General features: G+C 42.6%; 1 protein-coding gene across 1 annotated transcript in view; it reads right to left on the bottom strand.

The window, feature by feature from the left end:
* Nucleotides 1-2,993: 2,993 nt before the first annotated feature.
* PLCXD3 (phosphatidylinositol specific phospholipase C X domain containing 3) overlaps nucleotides 2,994-24,924 on the bottom strand; it is a gene marked incomplete at its 3' end in the record, with an annotated part of 88,028 nt that continues 66,097 nt past the window's right edge. The window contains exon 3 of the mRNA XM_082013036.1: nucleotides 2,994-3,150. Within this exon, the coding sequence (XP_081869162.1) occupies nucleotides 2,994-3,150 (157 nt within the window). The remainder of the gene's footprint in view (nucleotides 3,151-24,924) is intronic.

Consider the following 24,924-nt stretch of genomic DNA (forward strand, 5'->3'; position numbering starts at 1 on the left):
GCGAGATCTCCCAAACAGTAAGAACAGGGAGTGCATCCCTGTCAGGATTTACAGTTTTGGGGCCTCACAGATGAAATCGCCAGAAAAGTGTGAATAGTATGTCATCCCCTCAACTTTTTTGTTTTAGTAATTAAGGCAATTTTGTTTACCTGTCCCTAACATAAAGTGCCGTGCTTCTCCAACAGAAAGAAGATTGACAGCAAAATGAAAACATAATATTTCTGACCAAAATTTAACATTTTGCTAAGATTCCCCCCCCACTTATGGAGAAACTATGTGATTTGTCTATCATCCTTCTCGTCAGAGAAATTTTTTTTTGCTTTGCTTTTATTTTCCAGCACCCAAATGACAATTAGAATAAAACTGACACTAAGCAAACATTTCGTAACAATGCTAACAAGCTCAAGATAGTTCTACATTTATTCATATATACAAGCACAAACACACACACACACTTTTCTTAAATACAGCAGAACATTTGCTTTGCGTACACCTCTGTGTAAGCAAAGAGCTCGGTGTGTCTGGTGTGTGTTTGAGCAGGGGGTCCCAGGAGGAATTCAGTGTTGTTGATGCTCTCAGATTCAACAGAATTTCAATGAAAATCCCCCAAAAGAAACCAAGGGTTCAGATTACTTTACTGTATTAAAAGGATAGGTTAACTTTTTTGACTATACGTAAGTAGCTGACGGATGACAGGGAGAATATGGATGCAAACAAATCCACCTAAATGGAAAAATGAAAAGAGCATTTCACACCACATCGCCAATAAATAAACATTTTCATGATTCTATGTGGGACAGCCACATAGGGTGGGTTAAAAAATCCCATAGGTTCGTGTTTCATTTTCTGTGTCTGTTATGTGAATTTTGCTTGGAAAGCCTGTGGAAACTGGAAATTTGGAAACTGAAAAGTGCATCACCCCACATCTTGCTTAGCTGGGGGTGAAAGGACTCAAGTCCTACCCTTTGTTCAATGCAAAGATGGGCTGTGACTCTGAAAATTTTTGGGCCAGTTTGGGTGAAGTTTTAACACTGTAGAAAACCTAACTGGTTTTGATTACAGATTTCATTGGGTATGAATCTTACAGTCCTAACCTATACAGAAAAATCTGCTGCTGAAGGAGGCATCATAACTTCGGAACACCTGTGCAATTTTTTTTCAGCCAAATTTGTAACACTCCATCCAGAAACCCAAATATCATTATGCAAGTATGCATCGATGTCTTTGTATCATATACACACATTTAAATGTGTAATTACACTACACATACAGTTAAATGTTTCTCTATAGTATACACACAGGACACTTTTTCCAAGGCACCCTCTTAGTACAAAATAGCAGCAAGTGTTCATTTTATCACACTTCTTCCTAAACTAAAAACAACAGCAAAACCCCTGTAACCCCCTGGTAACTCACCTGTTCAATAAGACCATTTTTTGTTTTTTTAAACTCATGGTAGATGGTAGTCCTTATCATCTGACAGAAAACAGCAAAACACCATATGATGCCATTGTCTTTTCTCACTCAACTGAAAGTTCTAGTAATATCAATGGAACCTTGACCTTAGGCCTTATCCCACAAAGCCCTGCAATACTGCAAAGAGCATTTTCCTTGTAAGATATTTTAGGATCTATTGTTTTGCAGAAATGAAATGTTTTGCTTTCCAAAGTCATATGCCTGTGCATTGATGTGTCCAGGAGATATGACTGATTGCATTGTATCCAGTTAGATGTCATACAGTGTCAATGCTCTCTCATTTTACAAATCACTGAGTTTTCCAAATATTTGAGTTTTACATATGTTTCATTAAAAGTAGGATGATCAGGGATACTGGTGCTAGAACAGTGCCATTCAGCAGATTTCCAGCCTTGTGTTATGCAGTATTATATCCCACAAACAATTTAAAGACTAAAATAAAGTACTGTTATTAGCTAGAAATTGAACTAGTACACTCTTTAGTACAGCAAATCTTCAGTGATGAAACTGGCACTGATTTTTTTGTAATCAACAGACAAGTGTTGTATTTGTAGCTGCCTTAAAGAGAAGCATCAACTGCATCTATTTTTTGAAGTGCAGTTCTAATCCTGCAGAAAGCAGTTTTTCGCTATGGGACAAAGTCCTGTCCACCTTACAGGACACACATTTACTGATCCCATGCCTAATCCATGCTAAACACAGGAAATTTTCCTATTAAATGCAGTGGATGGTGGATCAGGCTCTTACATAAGACAAATCCTGGGAGGGAGTGGTACTCCAAGCTGGCCTAACTTTGTTTCTGCTAGAACCATGGAAAATATGCACTGGCAGATCCTAACATAGCGGTAGGCCAGCACCGCATATCTGCTGGCTTGACCTGGGGCAGAGACACTGGAAAATCCCATTCTGAGAATGAAAAGCAAGCAGGATTTAGTCCGTGCTCTGTGCAGCTATGTAATACATCATGTTTACTGTCCACTGATGATGCGTGTGTTGGAAGCATGACTTGGAATTTACTTCACAAAGGCATTTAAACCTGTAGCTGACTGATAAATATGATGAATTAAACCACCTAATAGATGAAGTGTAGCGGCTTAAAATTTTTGGGACAGATATACTGCCCTTAGTCTCCTGGTATAATGCTCACACCGTCAGGGAATCCTGCTGTGAGCAGACAGAGGGCAATATACATCCCATTACTCTGAAAGCAGCAAATTTCTTGGCATTGTTCACAACCATAGAAGACACATGAATCGCATTTGGTACCTCATGGAAAACATGCAGATGGCCTTCTTCTATCAAACACTGTAAACATGTTCAGTTTTGCTCTCTACATGAAACACAAATGTAAAAAATGAACATAATTGATTAAAACATTTCCCCTACGCCCACCCACTAAAGCCCTAAACACCTCAGCGTGTTATAGGAAGATCAGTGTTTTACAAGACAATTCTTTTAAAATGGAATCTTCTTTTTTAAATTCTTAATAATGCAGCAACACACATATTATAGTACTATCAAGTAGTGTCATCTTCACCTTCATCCAGGGCATAGTTGAGCTTTATGACTGTGCTGATAAAGTCACCAAGTTCTACAAAATCTGCAGTGATAATATTCACACCACTTTCTCCTGGTTTCTGAGTTCGGACCCACTGCATCATTGCAGGAAGAGCCCTAGGGAGAAAACAGGAACGATAATTACTCATAAAGCAGTGAGACAAATGCATCAAGTCAGGATCTATCAACAGTGACTCCCATTGATCCTACTTGTTTTCTAAGGGTACCATGTAAGAAAGGACACAGGTTACTGCTTTCTGAAAACACTTCTTTTTACAATTTTCATTCTCTGTAGAAATAATATGTTGATTACATGTCAACTTCACAGTAGAAAAGAATGAAAGGAAGATCATACAGGCTCATAGTAATTATTGATCTTGCCTAAGGGCAAGGGCATGGACCAGATACCTTTTCAGTATCATCTGGCCACTTGACTCCATGAGAATTGTCTGTGGAAAAAGAAGTAACAGGGAACTCAAGCCACCTGCAAAGCATGTTTGACATATTCAAGGAAATACTGAAAATACTATTTTGGGGGACACTGGAGCAATTAGATGGCCTTTAAAGGTCCCTTCCAACCCAAACTATTCTCTGATTCTATTTTAAGTACAGCATATGCCAAATATCCTTTCTTTCTCAGTATCAATATCCCAGCCATGAATTATAATTAATCATAAACCAGTGGTTAGTAACCGAAATAAAAAGCACCAGTCATACCTACTCTTTTCTAAGATGGCATATTTTCATTATGTCAGACTCTTAGCATGGGAATCCTGGGGTGTAAAAGATGTCTGCCTAATTGGGTTTGTGAGTATAAAGAAATTTTTCTGACACCATGAAAATAAAAAGTAACAATCACATGAAAAATCTATGGGAAAATAAAGGGCTCCCCAGTCCTGCTGAGGAAGTCAAGCAGCAAGATCCAGTTTTCAGAAGACAGAGGATAACAGTTCCAAAAAAATAAGGTACATATTTTTCAGAGAAAGGGTATTTTTCAGAGAAAGGGTAATTGACCATTGGAACAAACTCCCAAGAACTGTGACAAACCCTGCACCACTTGAAGTCTTTAAATCAAGCCTGGATGTCATTCCAAAAATACACTCTCAGTCAACCTCAAGCTGCTGAGTTAAATAAAAGAACCTATGGACTGGGCAGGACTGCAGTCCATTTTGATGAACATCGTGTTCTCCCTTTGCTCTAAAATCTATAGATCTGTGATTCCCCCTCCCCCGGCATGTTGTACAGCCTTTTTCACAGAGGCAAGGTACATGTGAAATGTTAGTCTGACAGTAATTTAAATCAAGCTGAACAGGCTGAACCTAAATCTGCTCCCAAAAGCTTTAGAAAAACAGACCTAAAGAAAGCAGAACTATTAGCAGACACAGATTGTACTTGTCAGTGGCCACCTGAATCAGTCATTTTTAAAACAATTTAATACAGGAAAAAAAACAGTTATAATTAGCCCCCTCTCTGATTTTACAGGAGAACGCACACCACTGAAGTTTTACTTCAAGAAAATGTGCTTTAATTCACCTTAAGATCCATGTTTAAGCCTAGCAACACATTTTATTTCACTCATTGATTCAATATGACTGAAGCACACATAGGTATGCACACCAGCTCATAAAACTGAGCTTAAGCACTCTGCTGTATAAGCATCTTCAGATTTAAGTTTATGTAATCCTGAAAAGCTCCACTCCGAGGAACTGTAACAAGCACAGGTCAGGCGTTAAATATCCAGCAGTGCGTGGACTGTTTGAAAAGATCTGCAAGCAACCAGAACCAGGACAAATCTCAGCAGAACACCATGGACCACCAAAGTGATAAAAGGCAGCTCAGAGCAGCTAAAAACACTGCATCTTCCCATGCAAGAGATACTGCTGAACACTGGACAAAGACACAAGGCACAATTTCTAAGATGGCAGTATATTGCCTTTGTCTTTAATATCATCCTATTTAAGCTGAAAGAGTTTCAGGTTTAAAGGTGAACTGATTGATTGTAGGCAGGCACAGATTTTTTTCTTCCTTCCTTCTGTGTAAGTTGATACCTTTGATATTTTACCCCCCTTGAGGCATAATTGACTTCTTTTTGTGTCCTTTGGTTGTTCTTAAGATGTAATTCTGATGTAATTCTGTCTTCAGTCCATAGAGTCTGCTGTCTATACACTTAGCTATATAGACTGAAATATTGTTCTCTTTTTCCTACCGTGTTTTTATTACGCCAGCCTTTAACAGATAGTTATGCCTCCTTTTGATTAGCATTCTGTCTTAAACTCAGTTTGCCCTGCCATTTCACCTCCAGTTAGGCATGGTAGTTAAATGAGTTATTTACATTTTATTGATATTTCACACAGGACACAGTTACATGACCCTCTGCTCATACGCAAATTGTCACAGAAATCTTTTGTTCACAAGACTAGAAAGCATTCAAAGATAAGCCAAAAAGTGAATCAGATTATCCAACAAAACCCTTATTTGCATAACAAAGCCAAAGAATACAATCCTGTAAAAAAAACACCACAAAAAACTTGAACAAAAGATTCCACTGACCTTAAAGATTTGATCTAGGCTATGCAACTCTGCATATAATAGAAATTCATAGAAAATACCCATACAGATCACTTTCCTCCCATAATGCCATCTTGAAAGTGGATTGCATCAACGACTGTAAGAAACCACACATCGCTCAGTTTCAGTACAAGTATCTCATATGCTCACAATAATTATTAGAATAAGCCTCCCTTAACATTCCTTAGGGTGCCTTTGTGATAGCAGCACAAACCTTGTTCACCCTTCCCTGTAATTTCCAGTCTCTGCATGTGTCAAACTAGTAATTGTTCTCATTAAGGGTTTTAGTCAGAGGAACGCAAACCATGCTGTGTGGCAGCCACCCACATGACTGTTCTCACAGAAACACAGTCTTCTGGTCTTAGTCGATATCCTTGCAATATTGTTGAGAGGTGATTTTATCCATGAGCATATGCAAGTCTCTCAGATTGCAAACCCTGATAGCACCACTGCCTCTCTGTTAGGCAGGTCCTGGCTCTCCTATGGAGGATGTTGATGTCCATGCTTAAGGGTCTCACTGGAGCTCTGGCACCAATGGTTCAGATCCCAGCCCTGCAAGGGCTGAGGACTGCCCAGCCATATGAGTATGGGCCACACTTGTAGATACTCAAGATTAGTAATCTCTGCTATTACCCCACTAACTCCAGTGCTGTAGTCATACTGTAACTACATCCAAATAAAACAATAAAACAGCGTCATGCTGGCAATAATGAGAGCAATGCCACAACTGAAATTGTTTGTAGGACAGGCTCTATCTAGCACTCCTGAGGACAACTCCCGAGACTGTGGCTCATCTGCCTCCACTGTAACTCATGCAGTGAAATCTGGATGAGTTGACCACAAGTCCTGCTGGCCTCAGAGATTTGTTGTGAGTAAATGTTTTGAAGGACATATAAAATGAAAAACCCCATGTTAACATGCTACAGTCAAAGAGCCAGGCAGCTGGAAAAGCTGACAGACGGAGAATGCTGTCAGCCCTTAAATTTACTGAAGTCTGCTGTGTCCCACCGTTGTGCAGTCCAGCCCTTGCAGCCACAATCCCAGTTCTCGGAAGGAATCAATTCTAACCCCCAAAGGTTGCAATTGCCACTGTGTTACGCCGAGCCACGTACACAGAAGGGTGCTGCTTGCCTCAGCCTAGAGCCAGGGAGGAGAGAAGGTACGCTCGACAGCAACACCTGCGTGGGGAGGAGAGGAGTCTCCTCCTCTCGTCCCACTACCTGGGGTGCTGTTTTCACCCTGCTGCAGCTCCACTGACCTGGGTCGGGGCTGGCCAGATCTGACGCTCAAGCACTGCCCCACAAACCAGCACCTCAAGTCGACGCCTTTCTCCGCATCCCCGGCCGGAGGGGAGGGCTAGGGCACGAGCAGGGCGGGGAGGGGAACACCACTGGGCTGGGGGGCTTGAGCAGCGGCGGGGAAGGAGGGGGAGAGTACATTACCTGGGTTTGACTATGGGTTGGGATCAGTGAAAAATTTTCTGTCCTGAAGCAATAAGGAGAATATATCATTTCCTTGCACTGACTGTGAGCTAGGAGGTACCAGACTGCTGCCCCTCACTCCCAGGAGAGCGAGAAAGCAGGGGGATGAAAGCGATGTGACCACACGCGACGTGGAAGGACCTCGCGGAACGCCCACCACCGCTGCACCTCGGCACCAGGGGCCAGACCCACCCAGCAGCCTCCTGCAGGGGCTCTGGGACCCGCCAAAACAGTCTGCATGAGAGGTGGGAGAGAGGACGAGATCTGGGCAGTAGGGACCTACCGGTGCTGGACAACACAGTGTCGTGCAGGGGTAAGTAACGTGGCTGTATTTCCTCTGAGACCAAAGCTTTTGTCTCTAGGTGGCACCTGACTAGGTCTGTCAGAGGTACTCATCATTTGGGCATGGCTTGGGTATCAGGATGGCTTACATCACACCGGCAACATGCTCTACATCACTGTTTCCAGCCTTGTTTTGTTGCGGAGCCATGTACTTTCTCATACAGCGTTGCTACAGCAATTTTCATTTACAAGCCACTTACAACCCAGTGAAATCCAGGCTCAGCTTTGACAGTTATTTTATTACCGCTATTTTCCCTGTTCTTGCTTGCTTGTATAAACAGAAGTGTGCGCAGATTTCTTTTTAAGTTTGTCACTTCTTTCAGGAACCATTTTTTGACGCATTGAAGAACTCATCTGAGAAACACTGCCCTAAACTAAAAAGCATGCATAGCCCTTTTCAAAGCTATTGAATATTCAAGACGTCCTTTTTTTTAATCTATCAGAGATCTCAAGTGGACTCCAATGGTATTTAACTTTCTTTAAAAAATAATAATTAACATTCGAGTAGCTTCAGTTCAAGTAGCAAAACTGCCAGTCCCATTACGAGCTTCCAGAAAGAAAATATGACCTAACTAATTGCATTAAAATTTGCTTTAACAAATTTGCTCTTAGGCTATTTTAGTTCAGAAAGAGGAGTGGTGTTCTTTTTTTTTTTAAATGCCTGAGTCATCGAAGCCTGACAACGTGACAGAAGACTAACGACAGCAATGCTCTAAGACAGGACCTCCCTTGGCGAAACAGCCGTTCCTCTCTGCAGAGCTCTCAAGGGAGAGGAGGAGGAAAAGCAACTTCCTAAACACAAAACAAAAGGGCTGTTTACTGTTTAACGAGAGTTTGATCACTAAAGGCAGAGACCAGGTTTTCTTCATAAGCGCAGGGAGCCAAGTACAACCTAATGCAGAATGAGAAACCGGTTTCGTTTACAGAGCGTGGCGCTGCCTCGCATGAAGCACCCACTATCAGTAACACCAGTGAGAACTGAAGCAGGTCCACTTGCTCAGTTTGGCATTGACATATGGCATTTCTTCTCTCTCCAGTGAAGCACACACCCTGCCTCCCTGCAGCCTTTTGCAAATAGGCATTATTGCTCAAGAAGAACAGAGCTCCTCCGCAGGAGCACGTACTCATACGAGCCTGAATCTGAATCCCTATACTCTTTATCTTTCCCCACCCTCCATCCCATTTTATCCACGTTTGCAAGAACACTGATTAATTCTGGAGCCATAATTCAGCACACACTGACTTTGGCTTTTCAAGGATGCTGAGAATTCATCGCTCCAGTGGGAGCAGTGGATGTCTCGTGTGTCACTGAATCATAAAAATCATGACGGGAAAGAACCTTGAAAAGTTTTTCAAGTTCATCCAGCCTATCTGGGCAGGATCAACTACACAAAGATCAACTATACAATCTGCTCATGGCAAATGTTCAATTTAATCAGTTCTTGCAAGCCTCCAGCGATGGAGATGTCACAACCTGCCTCTGTATTCAGAGCATCCTGACATAAATACCCTTATACATCCTCATTAGCTTCAACTGGAGTACTCACAAATAGATGCCACCAAAAATAATGGCATTAAGGCGTGCTACTGAAGAATGTTCACCATGTCCTCACCCTGTTCCTGCTAAAGATTTACTGTTCATCAGGAAATAAGCTTCCCTGCAGAACATGAACCTTAGGTACCATTCCATAGTACATCATTCTACCGTAATTCTCTTTTGTGGCTAAACTGGTGTAAAAGGTCCTCTTCCTTTACATGCCAGCCATTTGTTTCTGCCCCTGATCAAAATTTACCATTCCCTCAGTTGCACTAATAGACCTGCAGGACAAAATAAAAAGCAGCACATGGAAATGGTCTGCATTAACAGAAACAAATCAATCAGTTTTGTTCTCCCTCTGTCCTGAATGGCCCCAGTTCATTGAATAGATTTGGTTTATACCAGGACCTCACAAACTGTTGAACTCGCACAACCAAGGAACAGACGAACTGAAGCACAGAGATTTACATGAGCTCGGCATGGATGGGCTGGGACCCCTTAGATTTACTTCCCTACTATTTGGACCCTCTCTAGGCACCAGCAATTTGGTCATAAAATTGGGACTACCAAGGCCAGACTGACTAGAACCAGAAAATTTGGGCAACACTGGGTGACATTTTATTATTGACAGTCTCAAAGGTACACAGATGGGAATGCCTTTCCCCGGATCCTGAATGGACATTACACTGCCCACAAGCTGTCATGTTACATTAACGTCCAACAGCCCTGAATTTATTCTTCTGAAACGCTTATCTATAATTCAGTCATCTCCAATTGCTCTATACAGTTTGGAAACACATCTAATCAGATGACACAGACTAGCTTGCTGGGGTCAGATGAATATTTTAACATAATTGATCATAGCACTGTACTCTGCAGCGTCACCGGGGCCAGATGTCTTTGCTCTCCTATTGAGCTGTTGTTGGCTTTCTGGGTTTCATTTTTAAGGGGAGGTAGAAATGAGCTCAAAAGGGCCCTTCCTACCCTCCCTTCAAAGAACATTTCAGCTGAATTTATTGAACCTACACCTTTATGCCTGTACAAAACTGCAGTGGGCTATCTGATAGCAGCAAATGGTGGTTCTGAAGGTGATTATTTCAACGTTCTATTTTGCCCTGATTCCGTGTTTTTAGCCATTGCACCTAGGGCATTAACTAGTAGCATTAGCAATGCAGACAGCTGGGAAAGGGCTCAGTGGACCCTCTAGTATAAAAGATCTCATTAATGAGGCAACTTCAGTTTTGGCTTCTCTCTTGGTCAAGGTAGTGGGGAACTGAAGTGGGCAATGCCTGAGCCAAAAGCTTGAACTGCTACCATATAAAGTGAGGCATTTAGCTTTTACATCATGACGGAAGAAGGCCTTGTTACACATGTAGTTATGCTAGTATGGACAAATAAATGATAGTCGACGGATTAACAGGAAAACTACTGCCTGCCATGCATGAGAAAGCCTGTTTTCAAAAGCTGGCTTTTCTCAGTGATCCAGCAGATTAAGTTAGACAAGCTTATCAACTAGTCTTCTAATTGTTACCTCTTGCGAGATCACATTGGGGAAAAACATCTCATATTTTCATAACAGTGATGCAAAGTCTTAAGCTATGAAAATGGAGGGGACAGGGAGATCCGAGTGCTGCTCAGATGTCATTTCTTTCAATCTTTTGTGGCGCAAACATAAATAACCCTGAACACTCATTTATACAGGTGCCTGCAAATGGCATAGTTTACCTGCTTGAGACAGGTGGTCCTGGTCCCAGTTCCACACAGAAATCTGACTGTTCAAGAAATGCCAACAAATTCACAGAAATGACAGTAAGTGTGGACTACGGAAATGGGAACTGGAATGCTTGTGCATCGAGGAAACACTCTGAAATTTCATGTGGAGAACAATGAAATTAGGGTTTACCAGAGCGAACAAGAAGACGTGATTTTTACTAGTGTTTAGCCCTGCCCAGAACCTTCAAACACAGATGAATTAGCAGAGCGATTCTAAAAAAACCCGCTTTTTAGTAACTGGAAACGTTAGTAAAAAGGTACGTGTCGCTATCAGGGAAAGCAGAGCAGCTAGGTGGAAGGCAGAGTTTATTTAAAAAACTTCTGGCTGCCAGCACTATCACTCCACTGTATGACCTGTAACAGAATTTCACACATTGTTGCACAGTTTCCACTGAAACAGATACTACAATAAATATAAATTACTTAATTAAATAGGTAAAATATGGTTTTTATTTTTAGTCTAACAGCATAGCCTGCAAAATTAATGTTTGCTTTTTGCAGATGCTTCGAAATTAAACTAAATGTCAGCTATAGTTGAATTCTTTGCTATGGGATACAGAGCAAAGCAATTTCCACTTTCTTTCAGGTAAGCAGCTGTAAGTGGTTCTAAATTTTTTTGTTCCATCAAGTGGACATATAAAGTCAGAGTCTGCACTGGCAGAGAACAGACAACCAAAGTACAAGAAATTGTACCTAGCTGCTTGCTGTAGTATCTTGCTCAGTATATTCCACAACACGTTATTCAGACAGACATACTGTAGAACAATTCAGATTAAACACAACAGTGAAAAATGCAAGGAAAATAACCATACTCAAATCTGAGAAAATTGCAGTAAAGAGATGGGTCTTGCAGCATTCCTGGGAATTTAACACTTTCTGATTCTTTAGAGAAGGTGGAAATCTGCTTCATTCGTGAAACATCAGCAAGTAGATTACAATGAAGCAATATACCCAACAAAGCTTAAATGGAAAATTATGACAAAAATAATTGCTTTTAGAAAAAAGGTACAGGGAAATAGTCATTTTTCATCACTGCTATTATCTGGACAGCAAGAAGACGCAGAGGATATAGTAAGAGCTTCAGGCTGCCCATCCAAGTAATAAAAATTGGGCGTAATTACAGGTCTGATTTGAATTATGTTGTGATTAAAAGAAGTCAGGAAATGAGATGGTGGGGGACAAATTTATATAGGAACATACAGTTTTTCAGTTAATTAAAAAAATTAAATGTCTAGTTAATATTCAACGTAGCCAATTAAACATTCTTACCTTTTGTTTTTTTAAAATTTAAATAATTTTAAATTAGGTGTCATTTTGAAATAAAGTTATTTTGAAACTGTCAAAACACTTCAATTTTTCTAAAACATTGAGTTAGAAAATATCAAGATGAAATGTTTTCCTACATATTTTCCTCAAATACTATTAGTCATCAAGTTTGACCCAATTTCACAAACAGCACCAACCGTGCTCACAACTCTGTTTTTCCAGCAAATTTCTGTTTAGCATCAAAATTCCTCCTCGCTGTACCTCTCTCCATCTGAGGCACTCCGTCTTCTGCTTCCTGCTGTCATTTCTTTTGGTTATATTAGCAACTGCCTTTCTGTGTAGACTGAACTTCCCCACCAAGCCGCCACGTGACAACCTACTTTCGTCGTTTCCCTCACAAGGTGTGTGTCAAATCGACGCACGGCACCGAGGATCCGTCACTGCCACCCGCGGTTTTGCCACCCAGCACCCCAGCCCCCGGACCGCAGGCTGCAGGGGTCTAGAGCCATCACACCCCCCCTAGCTCCTCAGAAAAACTGCTTCGTCTCACCAGAAAGGGAGACCAAGCTGCTTATTATCCTTTATACATTTTCTGGCTTCTCGCGCTGGCCTCACACAGCTAAACCAGCTTTGTTAATCAGCTGGATCCCAGAGGCAATCTCCTCCTAAATAGCATCCCGGGCATTGCGGTGAATCATTTACCAGCAGCAGCCTTCCCTGAGCTACTCCTAATTCCTTCCACTTGTGCTCCTCACAACCCAGGATTAACAAGCTCAAAGCATTCCTATGATAAACCTTGTATTACACCAGTCATAGTTATGCCAAATCCAGTACGCAGGAGGTATTACGGAATAACCACTGCTGTTTCACAGCGAGAAATGTTCGTTCCGGCTACATCTGTGAGGGACGGGCTCACGGGGCTCCCTTCCTTGGCCAAGATGGTCCTACATCAGGAGGATTTGTCCCCCTAACACAGACCCGTCCGACTCCTCGACAAGCTGTGGGCTATGGACGACCACCGCAAGGGCGCCTGGCTTCCCCATGGCCGGGCGCTGGCCTCGCACGCGCCTCGAGGCCGGGCTGCGGCCGCCGCTCCCGCCAGCAGCCCAGCAGGGAGAGGAACGCTCCCCCACGCTGTCCTCTCCTCCCACCTCCAGTGACAAAGCACGTGGCGCGGACAAGACCAGGCACGGCTGCCTTTGAAAAGCGGGTCAGCAGCCGCGCCGTCCCCCCGTAGAAAGGGGCCCGAGAGGAATCTGCTATGTAATGATCTCTCCCCCTCTTGCAAAAGCTAGGAGAGCTCATCTTCAGAGCAATCAGCTTTCCCACTCCCGTTTTTCCAGCTGTAAGACTGTTGCAAAACTTCACTGCTCTGTTGGCAGGGAGCCCTTCTCTCATGTCCAGCCTAAATTTATTTAGTCAGTGTGTAACTGTTGCTCTTGTGAAAACACCAGCCTTTATCCTAAACTGTTCTTCTCCCTCCCTGGTACTTATTCCCCTGTGATATTTATGGACAGCAATCACACAGCCTCTCAGGCTGCACTGTGTTAGGAAAAACAAGACAAGCTCTCTCAAAGTCTTCAGCGATTCATTCCCTGATTATGTTAGTTAGTGGTCCCTCTCTGCGTCTATTCCAATTTTAATCTACTCCCCAGAACATGGATGATCAGAATCGCACAGGATATCCAAAAAGATACCCGCTACCCTGGGCAGTAATGTCACCACCTCTCTGCACGTGCTGGAGATGCCTCGGTGCAAATCACGAGGATACCGCTCTTTTTCCCAGATGCTTTCCACTGAGGGCTCAGCTGATACTCCAGCATCTGCCTTGCCTGGCTTCCCCAGCTGATGAGATCCCACCTTACCAGAGCGCAGTCCCATCGTTATGACTTTGCATTTTGTACCATTGAATTCCAGCTCACTTCTAAACACTGCAGGCGTCTAGTTGTTGCTGCATGTTATCCCTCAGCTTTCCTCTGTTACGATGATAGCCCCTTACTTTGTGTCATCAGCAAACTCCATCAGCAGTCTCCTACAGCTGAATCTAAGGTCCTTCATGGAATTATTAAAGACAACTAGGCTCTTTGAGGAATGCCACCATTACCTTCTCTTCAGTTTCATACTTCCAACCAGTCTCAACTCCGTTTCCGATTCCCACTTTCCATTTTGATAATATTCTACTTAACACTTTACCAGCTGCATTACTGAAATACTGTATTTTCCTGTGAAATTTCCATAGAATTAGTTACAAAAATAAATTAAGATCATTTGACACCATCCACGTTCAGCAAAATGTCATCAACATTTATGCTACCTTCCATTAACCTATGTATCTTTAATTATCACTTATTTCCAGTTAAGCTCTTCAGTCTCGCCTTCTCCTGAAACTTTGTGGGGGCTCAGATCATTCCCCTGACATTTTTAGATAAGGGTTTTATGTTTGCTGCTCTTCACTCTAAACCACAGTTTTCATGGGGCTGCTTTAATGTGTGCTACGTTCATACTGGTCCTTCAGCAATTCTGCTACGGAGATCACACAGATCACTCTTCTCTCTGCCTGAATGTATTCACTTCTTACAGGTTTTATACAGTGTCTTCCTCAGTGATATTGGGAGTCGCAAAGAAGGCTCCAAGAGAAATACTGGCAATTCAAACAGTGGATGAAAAAATAACTTCCAAGCCCCACGCTGAATACTGTGTGTGTAAGTTCTGTGAATAGCAGAACTTAACACGAAGATAAGCAGGATTAATGCAGTTGTTTTAACCAACTCACAAGGGCCTATCATTAAGGTAGCAGTGGTACAGTTTTCTTCCTACACTGTGCAAAGGAATCCACTGGAAGGAATAAAATCTGCTTATGTCAAGTATGTATTTCTGCTGACCTTTGAACCATTCTTTTTAACATTCATTACTGGCAGATTTTGTAATCAAATGCTAATAGTCATCTTTCCTTTTAAACTAACCTTATAGCCAACAATCTTGAAATGCCTAGATGATGCAATCAATGGCAACATAACATGACTGACAGCAAAATTCAGGTAAGTGGTAAAGAAGTCAGACTCTTCCACGTTGCATGGTCCCGAATGACTGACCCTAGACTACATCTACCGTCATGCTATCCACCTTGACTTCAAATAAATCTGAATTTTAAAGAGGGTGGTTGGGCCATTTAACTTTCGGCCAAAATAATGAGGTTGAAGGTTCTTAGACAAAAATTAACAACAGCTTCTGACTTATTTTTCATGCAAAAATAAAGGTCCTGGAGATGTGCCATATTATTACCTAGATGACAGTGTCTCCCTGAAGAACTCTGTCCTTCTACAGTGTTTATTACCATGCACACCAGGTGAAGTATTATTGTTAATGATACTGCTACTTTGCTTGGCCAGTGGTATTCACCCTACAGCTAATGGATAAAATCATAATTTCCAATAGTCGTAAGCAAAATGAAAATGGAGATTAGGAATGAGAGAAAAAATATGATACCGTCTGCAGACTGTCACTTGATCAACAGTGGTATCGAGGGGCAAGTAAGGCCTAGGTACTTCAGTCCTAGATACCCGTTGTGGTATTAACTAGATCTGGCCTGAAACCAAGAACTACTGTTCTGTGAGAAACTCTAACATTTCAAAATGTGATTTAAGCAAGCAAAGTGTTGGTCTTTCCCATCAAATAAAGTTCAAGACCTATTTCTGAATAAAAAAATGAAAATCTATGAATCTAGAAACAGCATTAAATATTGAAATTAACACTGTAACGTGAATCTGAAGACAAGACAGAATTAATACAAGTACACAGTTGAAATATTTTGACATAAACTATTATGCTAAAACAGACTTGTCCCCAGAGAAAAACATTGAAAGATGCATTCCTGAAAAAAAGAGTAGACTTTAAGATATCTGCAGCTTTCAATAAAAAGCTGCACCAATGGGAAAAAGAACAGTTTTGTAATTGCTGAGTTGAAACAATTTACACAAGCAAGCACTTGCTGCCACATCTAACAAAACTAACAACTGTAGACCAAAGTGTTAAGAAATGAAATAAAATATTAACCAATATACCACTGATGTGATCTCAAATTAGCTTTAAAAACAAAAATGTTTTGATGGTTGGAGAGCTCTTACTGGTTCTGATCAGCAGTAAAAATAGGCAGACACTGTGAAAAATCTCATGTTTCCAGTAACACTGGTAACTACTGAATTGATCTCATATTTCATTTAATGAGAACTTCACACTGATGAACTAGGGTTGCTATACCACAAAGGAAACAAACCACATCACAGACCATCAGGGAGAAAGCAGATTAAAAAAAGCATTTTATAGCTTGTAAAAATATAGCAAGGGATTGCAGAGGACATATCAAGAAAAAACTAATATACTCCTGGAGTGAAGCAAGGATACATACTGGAAACACACCATAACAAAAAGGTCACAGAATCACAGAATAGTTTGGGTTGGAAGGGGCCTTTAAAGGGCATCTAGTCCCACCCCTCTACAATCAGCAGGGACATCTTCAACTAGATCAGGTTGCTCAGAGCCCCAACCAACCTCAACTTGAACGCTTCCAGGAATGGGGAATCACATCTACCACCTGGGCAACCTATGCCAGTGTCTCACTACGCACATTGTCAAAAATTTATTCCTTAGATCTAGACTAAATCTGCCATCTTTCAGTTTAAAAGCATTAGCCCTTGTCCTATCACAACAGGCCCTGATAAAAAGTCTGTCCCCACCTTTTTTAGAAGACCCTTTTAAGGACTGGAAGGCTGCAATAAGGTCTCCCTGGAGCCTTCTCTTCTCCAGGCTGAACAACCCCAACTCTCTCAGCCTGTCCTCACAGCAGAGGTGTTCCATCCCTCTGATCATTTTGGTGGCCCTCCTCTGGACCCGCTCCAACAGGTCCATGTCTTTCCTGTGCTGAGGGCTCCAGAGCTCGACACAAGACTCCAGGTGGGATCTCAGCAGAGCGGAGCAGAGGAGTAGAATCACCTCCCTTGACCTGCTGGCCACGCTGCTTTGGATGCAGCCCAGGATGCGGTTGGCCTTCTGGGCTGTGAGCACACATTGCTGGCTCATGTCCAGCTTTCATGAGCCTGGACTAATACTGGGTGTTGCCCTGACCCAGGTGCAGGACCCTGCACTGGGCCTTTTTGAATCTCATGAGGGTCACACAGCCCATTCCTCAAGCTTGTCCAGGTCCCTCTGGATGCCATCCCGTCCCTCAAGCGTGTCAACTGCACCACTCAGCTTGGTGTCATCTGCAAACCTGCTGAGGGTGCACTCGATCCCACTATGTCATTGATGAAGATACTAAAGAGCACTGTCCCAATACAGACACTTGAGGGACACCACTTGTCACCAATCTCCCATCTGGACACTGAGCTGTTGACCACTACCCTCTGGATGGGACCATCCACCCAATTTCTCGTTCACCCAACAGTCCACCCATCAAATCCATGTCTTTCCAATTTAGAGAGAAGGATGTTATGGGGGACCATGTCAAATGCTTTACAGCAATCCAGACAGATGACATCTGTAGCTCTTCTCTTGTCCACCGATGCCGTCACTCTATCAGAGAAGGCCATTCATTTGGTCAGGCAGGACTTGCCCTTGTCTCAAATTACCTCCCTGTCCTTTGTGTGCCTTAGCATAGCTTCTAGGAGGATCTGTTCCATGATCCTCCCAGGCACAGAGGGGAGGCTGACAGGTCAGTAGTCCCCAGTGTTCTCTTTGCTACCCTTTTTAAAAATAGGTGCCATGTTTCCCTTTTTCCAGTCCCCAGGGACTTCACCTGACTGCCAGGAGTTTTCAAATATCATGGAGAGTGGCTTGGCAACTACATCATCCAGTTCCCTCAGGACTCTGGGATGCATCTCATGAGGTCCCATAGACTTGCGCATGTTCAAGTTCCTCACGTGGTCTTGAATCTGATCTTCTCTTACAGTGGGAGAGTCGTTGCTCCTCCAGTCCCCATCTTACAGTTCATCCATGTGGGGGTTGTGGGAAGAGACACTGCCAGTGAAGACTGAGACAAAGAAGTCACTGAGTACCTCAGCCTTCTCCTCATCTGTTACCACTTTGCCAGTTTTGCTCATGAAGGGGGTTACGCCTTCTTTGACCTTCCTTTGCTGGCTGACATACCTGTACAAGCCCTTCTTATTATTCTTTGCATCCCTTGCCAAGTTCAGCTCCAGCTGTGCCTTGGCCTTCCTGACCCCATCCCTACACAACAAGGCAGCGTCCCTGTACTCTTCCCAGGATTCCTGTCACTGCTTCCACTGCCTGTGTATTTCCTTCTTCCCCTTGAGTTTGACCCGCAGATCTCCACTCAGCCATGCTGGTCTCTTGCCTTCCTTTCCTGATTCCTTACACCTGGGGATCAAGAGCTCTTGCACTCTATGGAAAGCGTCCCTAAAGATCTGCCAGCTCTGTCCCTGCCTTGAGGTTCATCCACTCAAGAGGTCTGGGGAAAGAGATTGCCAAGAGAGGTCATTCCCTCCTCCTTCACCGTGTCACGGAGTCGTGCTGGACCACTCTGCTCCACTGGCACAAGGAAACGCAGATCTGTCATGTCAGCCATAGCCGGTACACAAGAGTCCCTGTTGCGTCTCATGCTCCTCTTGTGGGATACAGATCAAGCTGCACATTCACCACAGAGCTGCTGCAGTCCCTTTCCTCCTACAGACCTCTCACACCAGATGCTGATGGTGGCCAGCCTCAGATGAGCATCTGCCTCACATCAAGCATCAAAGACTAGCCATAGAGACCCTGCACCCCTTCACCCACCGCTGACTGGTGGGGAGATCTGCTAGCCAGCACACCCTCTGTCAGTGTGACCCAACGTGCTGGTAGATTGTGCATCAGAAGACACATTATTTAAGAGATGTCAAGAGTGCACAAGCATGCGCCTGGATAAAAACATACACCACTTAAAAAAAGAAAGGCAGATGTGAGCCTGCATCACAGAAGATAGTACCCTGAGAAGAGCTGCACAGCTGGTTATAAGCAGGAGAGAAGCTTAGAAGGTTACTGAGAGGGAATTATAGTAACTGAGCCTTGTGGTCAGTCCATCCAATGCATTATTTCCAGTCACTACAGAATAAAGAGAAGTCCTGTCTGAGCTGGAAAGTATTTTTCCAAACAGCAGCCCACCTGTAAGTCTCATGAGAAATAGCTTAGAAGAAAAAACCTCAGACTTTCATCATATGGATTACTACTTCCACAAATGTTCCAAGACTGTGGAGCTCAAAGGAGGGCGTTTTCCACCAAGTTTTCCATCCAGTTGGATTTACATCTCTCCTATTCTAGCACAGCCAGACAGTAATAGCACTGAAACATCGTCTGATGGAGAGAGGGAGCCAGCAAACACCACAAGGTGAGACAGATCATTATCAGCCAAACGCTCTCTGAGCTGAGATTAGCCACAGGCTCAGAAGAACTTACTGTGCCTGGTATGAGAGCAGGGCGAGAGCATGGTCCCATTTCCAGTGTTGCAGCGATGATCTTACTCACCCCTCTCAGCTGAGCCCTGTCCTTTGGCTTCTGCAGAAGGATGCCTAACAGATGAACCAAACCAGGCGCAGACACTCACCATGCCATGTGCTCATACTCTTCAGAGAAACAGCCCTTAGTCAACACTGTGTACCTTGATGACCTTCCAGCAGTGAGCTTTAGGACTGTCTGTGTAGCACCTGATGACAGCCTGAAACAGCCTCTCCGGGTACAAAATACCTTTTCCCTAATTCCTCCCAGTGGCAACTTTAAAGGTCAATGGTAACGCTCTGGTTTCAGATTTAATTATTTCATCTTAATTGTCCAAATTCTAATCATCACTGCACATGCAGCTGAAGTAGAAATGAAACTTGCTGGGTTGATCACTTGCAAAAGCCCAAAGAAATGAAAACAACGTAAAAAGACTGTACACGGGAGGAGAGAGATGGCACAAGGCAGCTAAGGAAAGGGTGCAACAACAGCAGTCCTGAGCAGAGGGGATCCTCCTCCTGATGCAGGGACAGCAGTAATGGGCCTTGCACAGCTGATGGCTCAGTTGAGCGAGCAGGGAAGGGTAGTGAGGAGCTGAGCCCTCACTGCTTCAACATCTTCCTCAATCAAAAGCAGGGAAAGAAGGGGTGGCCCTGTTGTTGCTTTCCTCTGGTAAGCAGCAAAACCAAAGCAAACTGCAGTGAACTTAGCTCTCAGAAAAAGCCTACTCACAGGAGGCAAGGAGGCAAGTTTCTTTGCAACACCTCCTCAAACCTTGGAAAACAAGGCAGCAAATGCACTGGCTAAAACGATCCATTCCCAGTTACTCAAGCAACACAGTACACTACCATACCCATAGGAATTACCCGGATTACGGCATTGCCTCAGACCTGTAATCTGAATGGGCTTCACTTGAAAAGGAGAGAAGCCAGTTTCAGACTTTTACAAAAGTTTCAGACTTCAGAGTACGAAAATCCAAGTAGGAAGGGAATAAAGGTCCATGACCATCCTTCTTCGCTGTCCAACAGCAAAATTTAGGAGCCTATCACCCAAGATGTTTGTTTATTTACCAAACAACAGTGCTTGCTGGCACAACTAAGAGCACCATGGTGCTGTTTGAAAGATAAAGTTAAGCAGGTTTCAATACCCCACCGTGAAACAAATGATGGTAAGGTTCCTCCTTCGTGCTATATCCCAGAAAACAAAAAATTTCCATGGTAAGTGCCTGCATCTCACCATGGCTCCTACTCCACTGTAGCCACGCAGCCTCCTCCACACCTTAATACTATTTTATGATATAATACGTTCTGGATGACAGTTGCTTAGTTACAAAACCTCTTGGATCAACAGCTACAATATTAAAATCTTGCCAGAGGTCAAATCCCACTGTATGATCATTCAGTGTCTTAAAGACATGTCTTTTATTATGTTTCTTAGTGTCTGAGATAAATACTGAAAGACATTTTACTATAATAGGCTGTGCTCTGTTGAAACAACTTACGGCCTGGCACAATACATGCAATACTACCATTACAATTATAGACAAACTCTTATTATAATCTCTGACTACATGAAGTTTATATCTTAGCCACCAAGAAAAAAAACCCAATCCTGGAAGAATATGGAATTATGAAACATTTGCCTAGGAGTGCAGTTGTAGAAAAAAGATCAATAAAATGAGGTTAAATGTTTCCAGGCTTTAAAAACAAATCAAAATAACTTTATATTGTATCAAACCAGCATCTTTCACAACGACAGTGGCTCCCTAAGAAAGAACTGCATTGCATCCCACAGACATTACTGAATTTGTAGGGAACAAACACATCCTATCACTCTAGGACCACGGAGCAGCTACAAGAGATTAAAAATTCAAACTTCCAGACAGACAGCAACTCCATGTTAATTAGTCCAGATTTGCCCAGCTCTCTGCTTAAAAATTGGCAAAGATGTGCCTATAGATCTACTTACTCACATAGTCCTGAAGACAATGGTTTGCAGCATGCAAATGCTAATACAACATAGACATACGGATGTTGTCCTGTCTGCTGAGTTTGTATTTGTTTGAGTTTTTTTTATTAAATGTCTTTGTATTACAGAAAGTCATTACCAGCTTGAAAGATACCTTGTGAATAAATCTGGAAGGGCTTGTTTATATAAATGTCTGTGCTCATTTTGTACCTTATAAATGAAGAGGAGAAGGATTAACCCCTCAAGTAACTGTTCCCTTCATAATGAGGTAAAACCAGCTAGGCAGACCCAAGCCCTGCACCAACAAATGCATTTCCCCTGGGCTCAGCACTTGTTAGCATTTATTAGCTGTAGAGTTTCCTTAGTGATCTCAGTAATGTCAGAAAGATCACAGAAATTCCAACTGACTTAATGAGCCATTTCACAATTTCACTACAGCAGCCAGGCAGATTGAAGCATGAAGTCTTTCAGTGAAGTAGATGTCAGTGACAGTTTACAGCAGTGGGGCTGGGGGAATGAAAATTTCCTTTTCCTGATGAAAAACACTTGCTGCTTTCTGTATACACAGGATCAGACTGAGCTTAGAGTGTAATGATGGGATGACATAAAATATCTTTACAATTAGTCACACAGGATATCCTGTAACTGCAAACAGGTGTTTTGGTGCCTAACATGATAAAAGTTATAGGTAGGCCAAATAGAGGAAAAGACTGTGAGACACCGCACCACCCACAAGAAAACACCAAGCCAACTACCCCAAACCAACACCCCAAAGCCAAGCTACTGATAATGCTGGTGGTCATGGAGCTGATGATTCAACTTCCTTTCTGGACTAAAACCTGGAAGCTAATAGGTATGTAGATAAATACTTTTCCCTAACAAAGTTATTAAAAAATCCTGTGCTGTTGTATTTTGTGGCACTTTAATACTATTCCAGGTTCATTACCGAAGCCTTCAGACACAACCACCCAGGACTTCCCAGGGGAATGCTATAGCAAAATCCTTTTGCAGGCGTTTGCTCCAGTGATGAAATGCCACTAAAACAGCTGCCAGCAAAATTAGCCTGAATATACACAGCCCATTTGGGATTTTAGTGTGCAGGCCTGTTGACATGGCAGAAAGATCCTTCAAATGAAACCAAGGTCTCCCTGTGCTGCTCTGTGTGCAAACATGGAGATGCCTCTTGTGTGGAAAGACTGGAAAAGTAATTAAGGCTAGTTTGAAGAAGAATAGAAATACTAAGGATTTGGCTGGATTGCCCAGGGTACTTTTGAATTTCCTAGTAATATACCAGAACAACAGTTTGTACCTACTGGGGTAGGAGAAAAAAAAAGACAACAGCTGCCTCCAAAGTCAAACACAGTGAGGGACACGCACGCCTGCACAGTAGTGAGGGACTGATCTACACTTGCCTCTTGGAGCTCACACACCACGGGTGCTGCTATGGGACGCAGCTCATCGGAACTTGCTGCTCTCCTGCAGCCCATAATGGAGACAAACATTAAGGTTACAAGCAGGAGGGATGCTCAGATAATTAGCAAAATACAGTTGCCATTTCTGTTGTTGTTTTCCTTTTTCATGTAGAATTGTTTAAGACTTGCATCAGTCAGTAACCAAGTGTGGATCAAAAACATCATCAAAACCCACTCTTCCAGCAACTCAGAAACTCTCAAAAATTCAACTGTCTGAGATATGGCTCAAGAGAAGGAGTGCACCCTCAGTAACTGACTCAAAAATCCCACTTCTGGCAAGTTCAGGGATTATTTTTCAAGTAACATCCACCTATTCACTAGCTAAATCGGACCCTGCTTAGTTTATGACTGCATCCAGAGATGGCTTTTCTCCAGACAGCTTCTGTGGCCTATTTACCATCCCTTTTGTTAACGGTGTGGCTTCTTTGCCTCCACTTCAAAGGTTCATTCTCATGGATTTTTATTTTTGCTCTGGTTGCTAAGGGGGAACTTTCAGCATGGTGGGCAATGATTTAGTCACATGTGAGCTACAGGGAACATTATCCTTAGAGATTAATTTGGAAATCAAGTGACAATCGTCTGGGTATGCATGTGTTTCTTTTCTACTTCTTGAAAGCATTAAAAGTACCACAGGATTTTTTTTGCATCCTCTGAAGGAGATCCATTATTTCTTCTATATTACTCAGCCGCAGATACAACCAAGAGAGTATCATGCTTGCCTCCAGTGTCAGAGATAAAATTAGTCATTTCACTACAAACCAGAAAACAAACTGGATTATTATGAAGAACAGCTCTACACTCATCAAAAGGTTGTTTCACAACCACCTTTCATATGTACAAAAGGCAGCTGCCTGACTGTGAAGTTAATTCAATAAGCAGAGAAAACGTAATTAATTTGGTACATACTGTTTGCTAATCAGAGAGTATTCTTGGCATCTAAACTGTGCCTGACAGAATGTTAAGGCTGAAAACATATTGTTAGTCTTCCAAGTTTTTCATCAAATCCAAGAAACATAACATGCACGCATTTGGGCGATGCTCCTCATTCAAGTAATGAAGATGAAAGCTGTGTTACAAAGTTTTGTAACGCTGAGCTGTGGTCCCAGGAAGAACTTAGAAGAAATGGCTTTCCCTCTTGTATTTGTGCAGGATAGAAAGCTCAATGACTTTATTACTTCTCCTCCTTTCAAATTACTGTCCCACAGAGTATTACCTGTGATGACAGCAGCAAAGCCTGTGAGCAAGCATTATCAGTAAAAAACAGTCCTGGTATATCTTCAACTGAATTCAGTCTTAAGATCATGAAACTTTTTTTTTTTTTTAAATCAAGGTTACCATGGACCTCCCATCCTCACTATCTCCTGTGGGGAACAGAATAAAGGAATAACATCACTTCTTTTGAAAAGCATCACCTTAGGACACTACTCTACTGCAGCAGTTTGAGCATGTGGATCTCCACCACCACAAGCAGCCGTGATGAAAAGCTATTAAACCAACCATCTTGTGTTGGCTACGGAGCAATATTTCATAGTGCTCTTTCACAACATGACCTACAAAGCAGCAGAAAGGAGCATGGATTGCTGCACAGCATCTGCTTGCAGTTTTCCTGGTGTGACAGATGCTGCAACTGAGAGAAACCACGTTCTCCCTCTCAGGTGGCCATTGCTCTTCAAATCGTTAATAATTTCCTGAGCAACAAACAACTTCAGAGATCAAAACCCGATACGGTTTATTTGATCTGAAAGGACATAAACTTTGCTCTACTATCAGAATTAAGTCAACATATAAACGAAAATGGCCACTGTACAGAGGGGGGGGCAAAGAGAAGAGATGACTAGGTCTTTTATTTGAAAATGCCAAAGGAACATTTCTTAAACATAGTATTTAGTCTAGGGGGGGAAAAAAATCTCACACCAGAATTACTTGAAAAATTCAACCTTACTCCACGTTTGCATTCAGATCTTTCAAGATTCAATGTGAAGGAAAAAACTCCCCCAAGTAT

This window comes from Phaethon aethereus (assembly GCF_964289735.1).
Source record: "Phaethon aethereus genome assembly, chromosome: Z".
NCBI lineage: Eukaryota > Metazoa > Chordata > Aves > Phaethontiformes > Phaethontidae > Phaethon > Phaethon aethereus.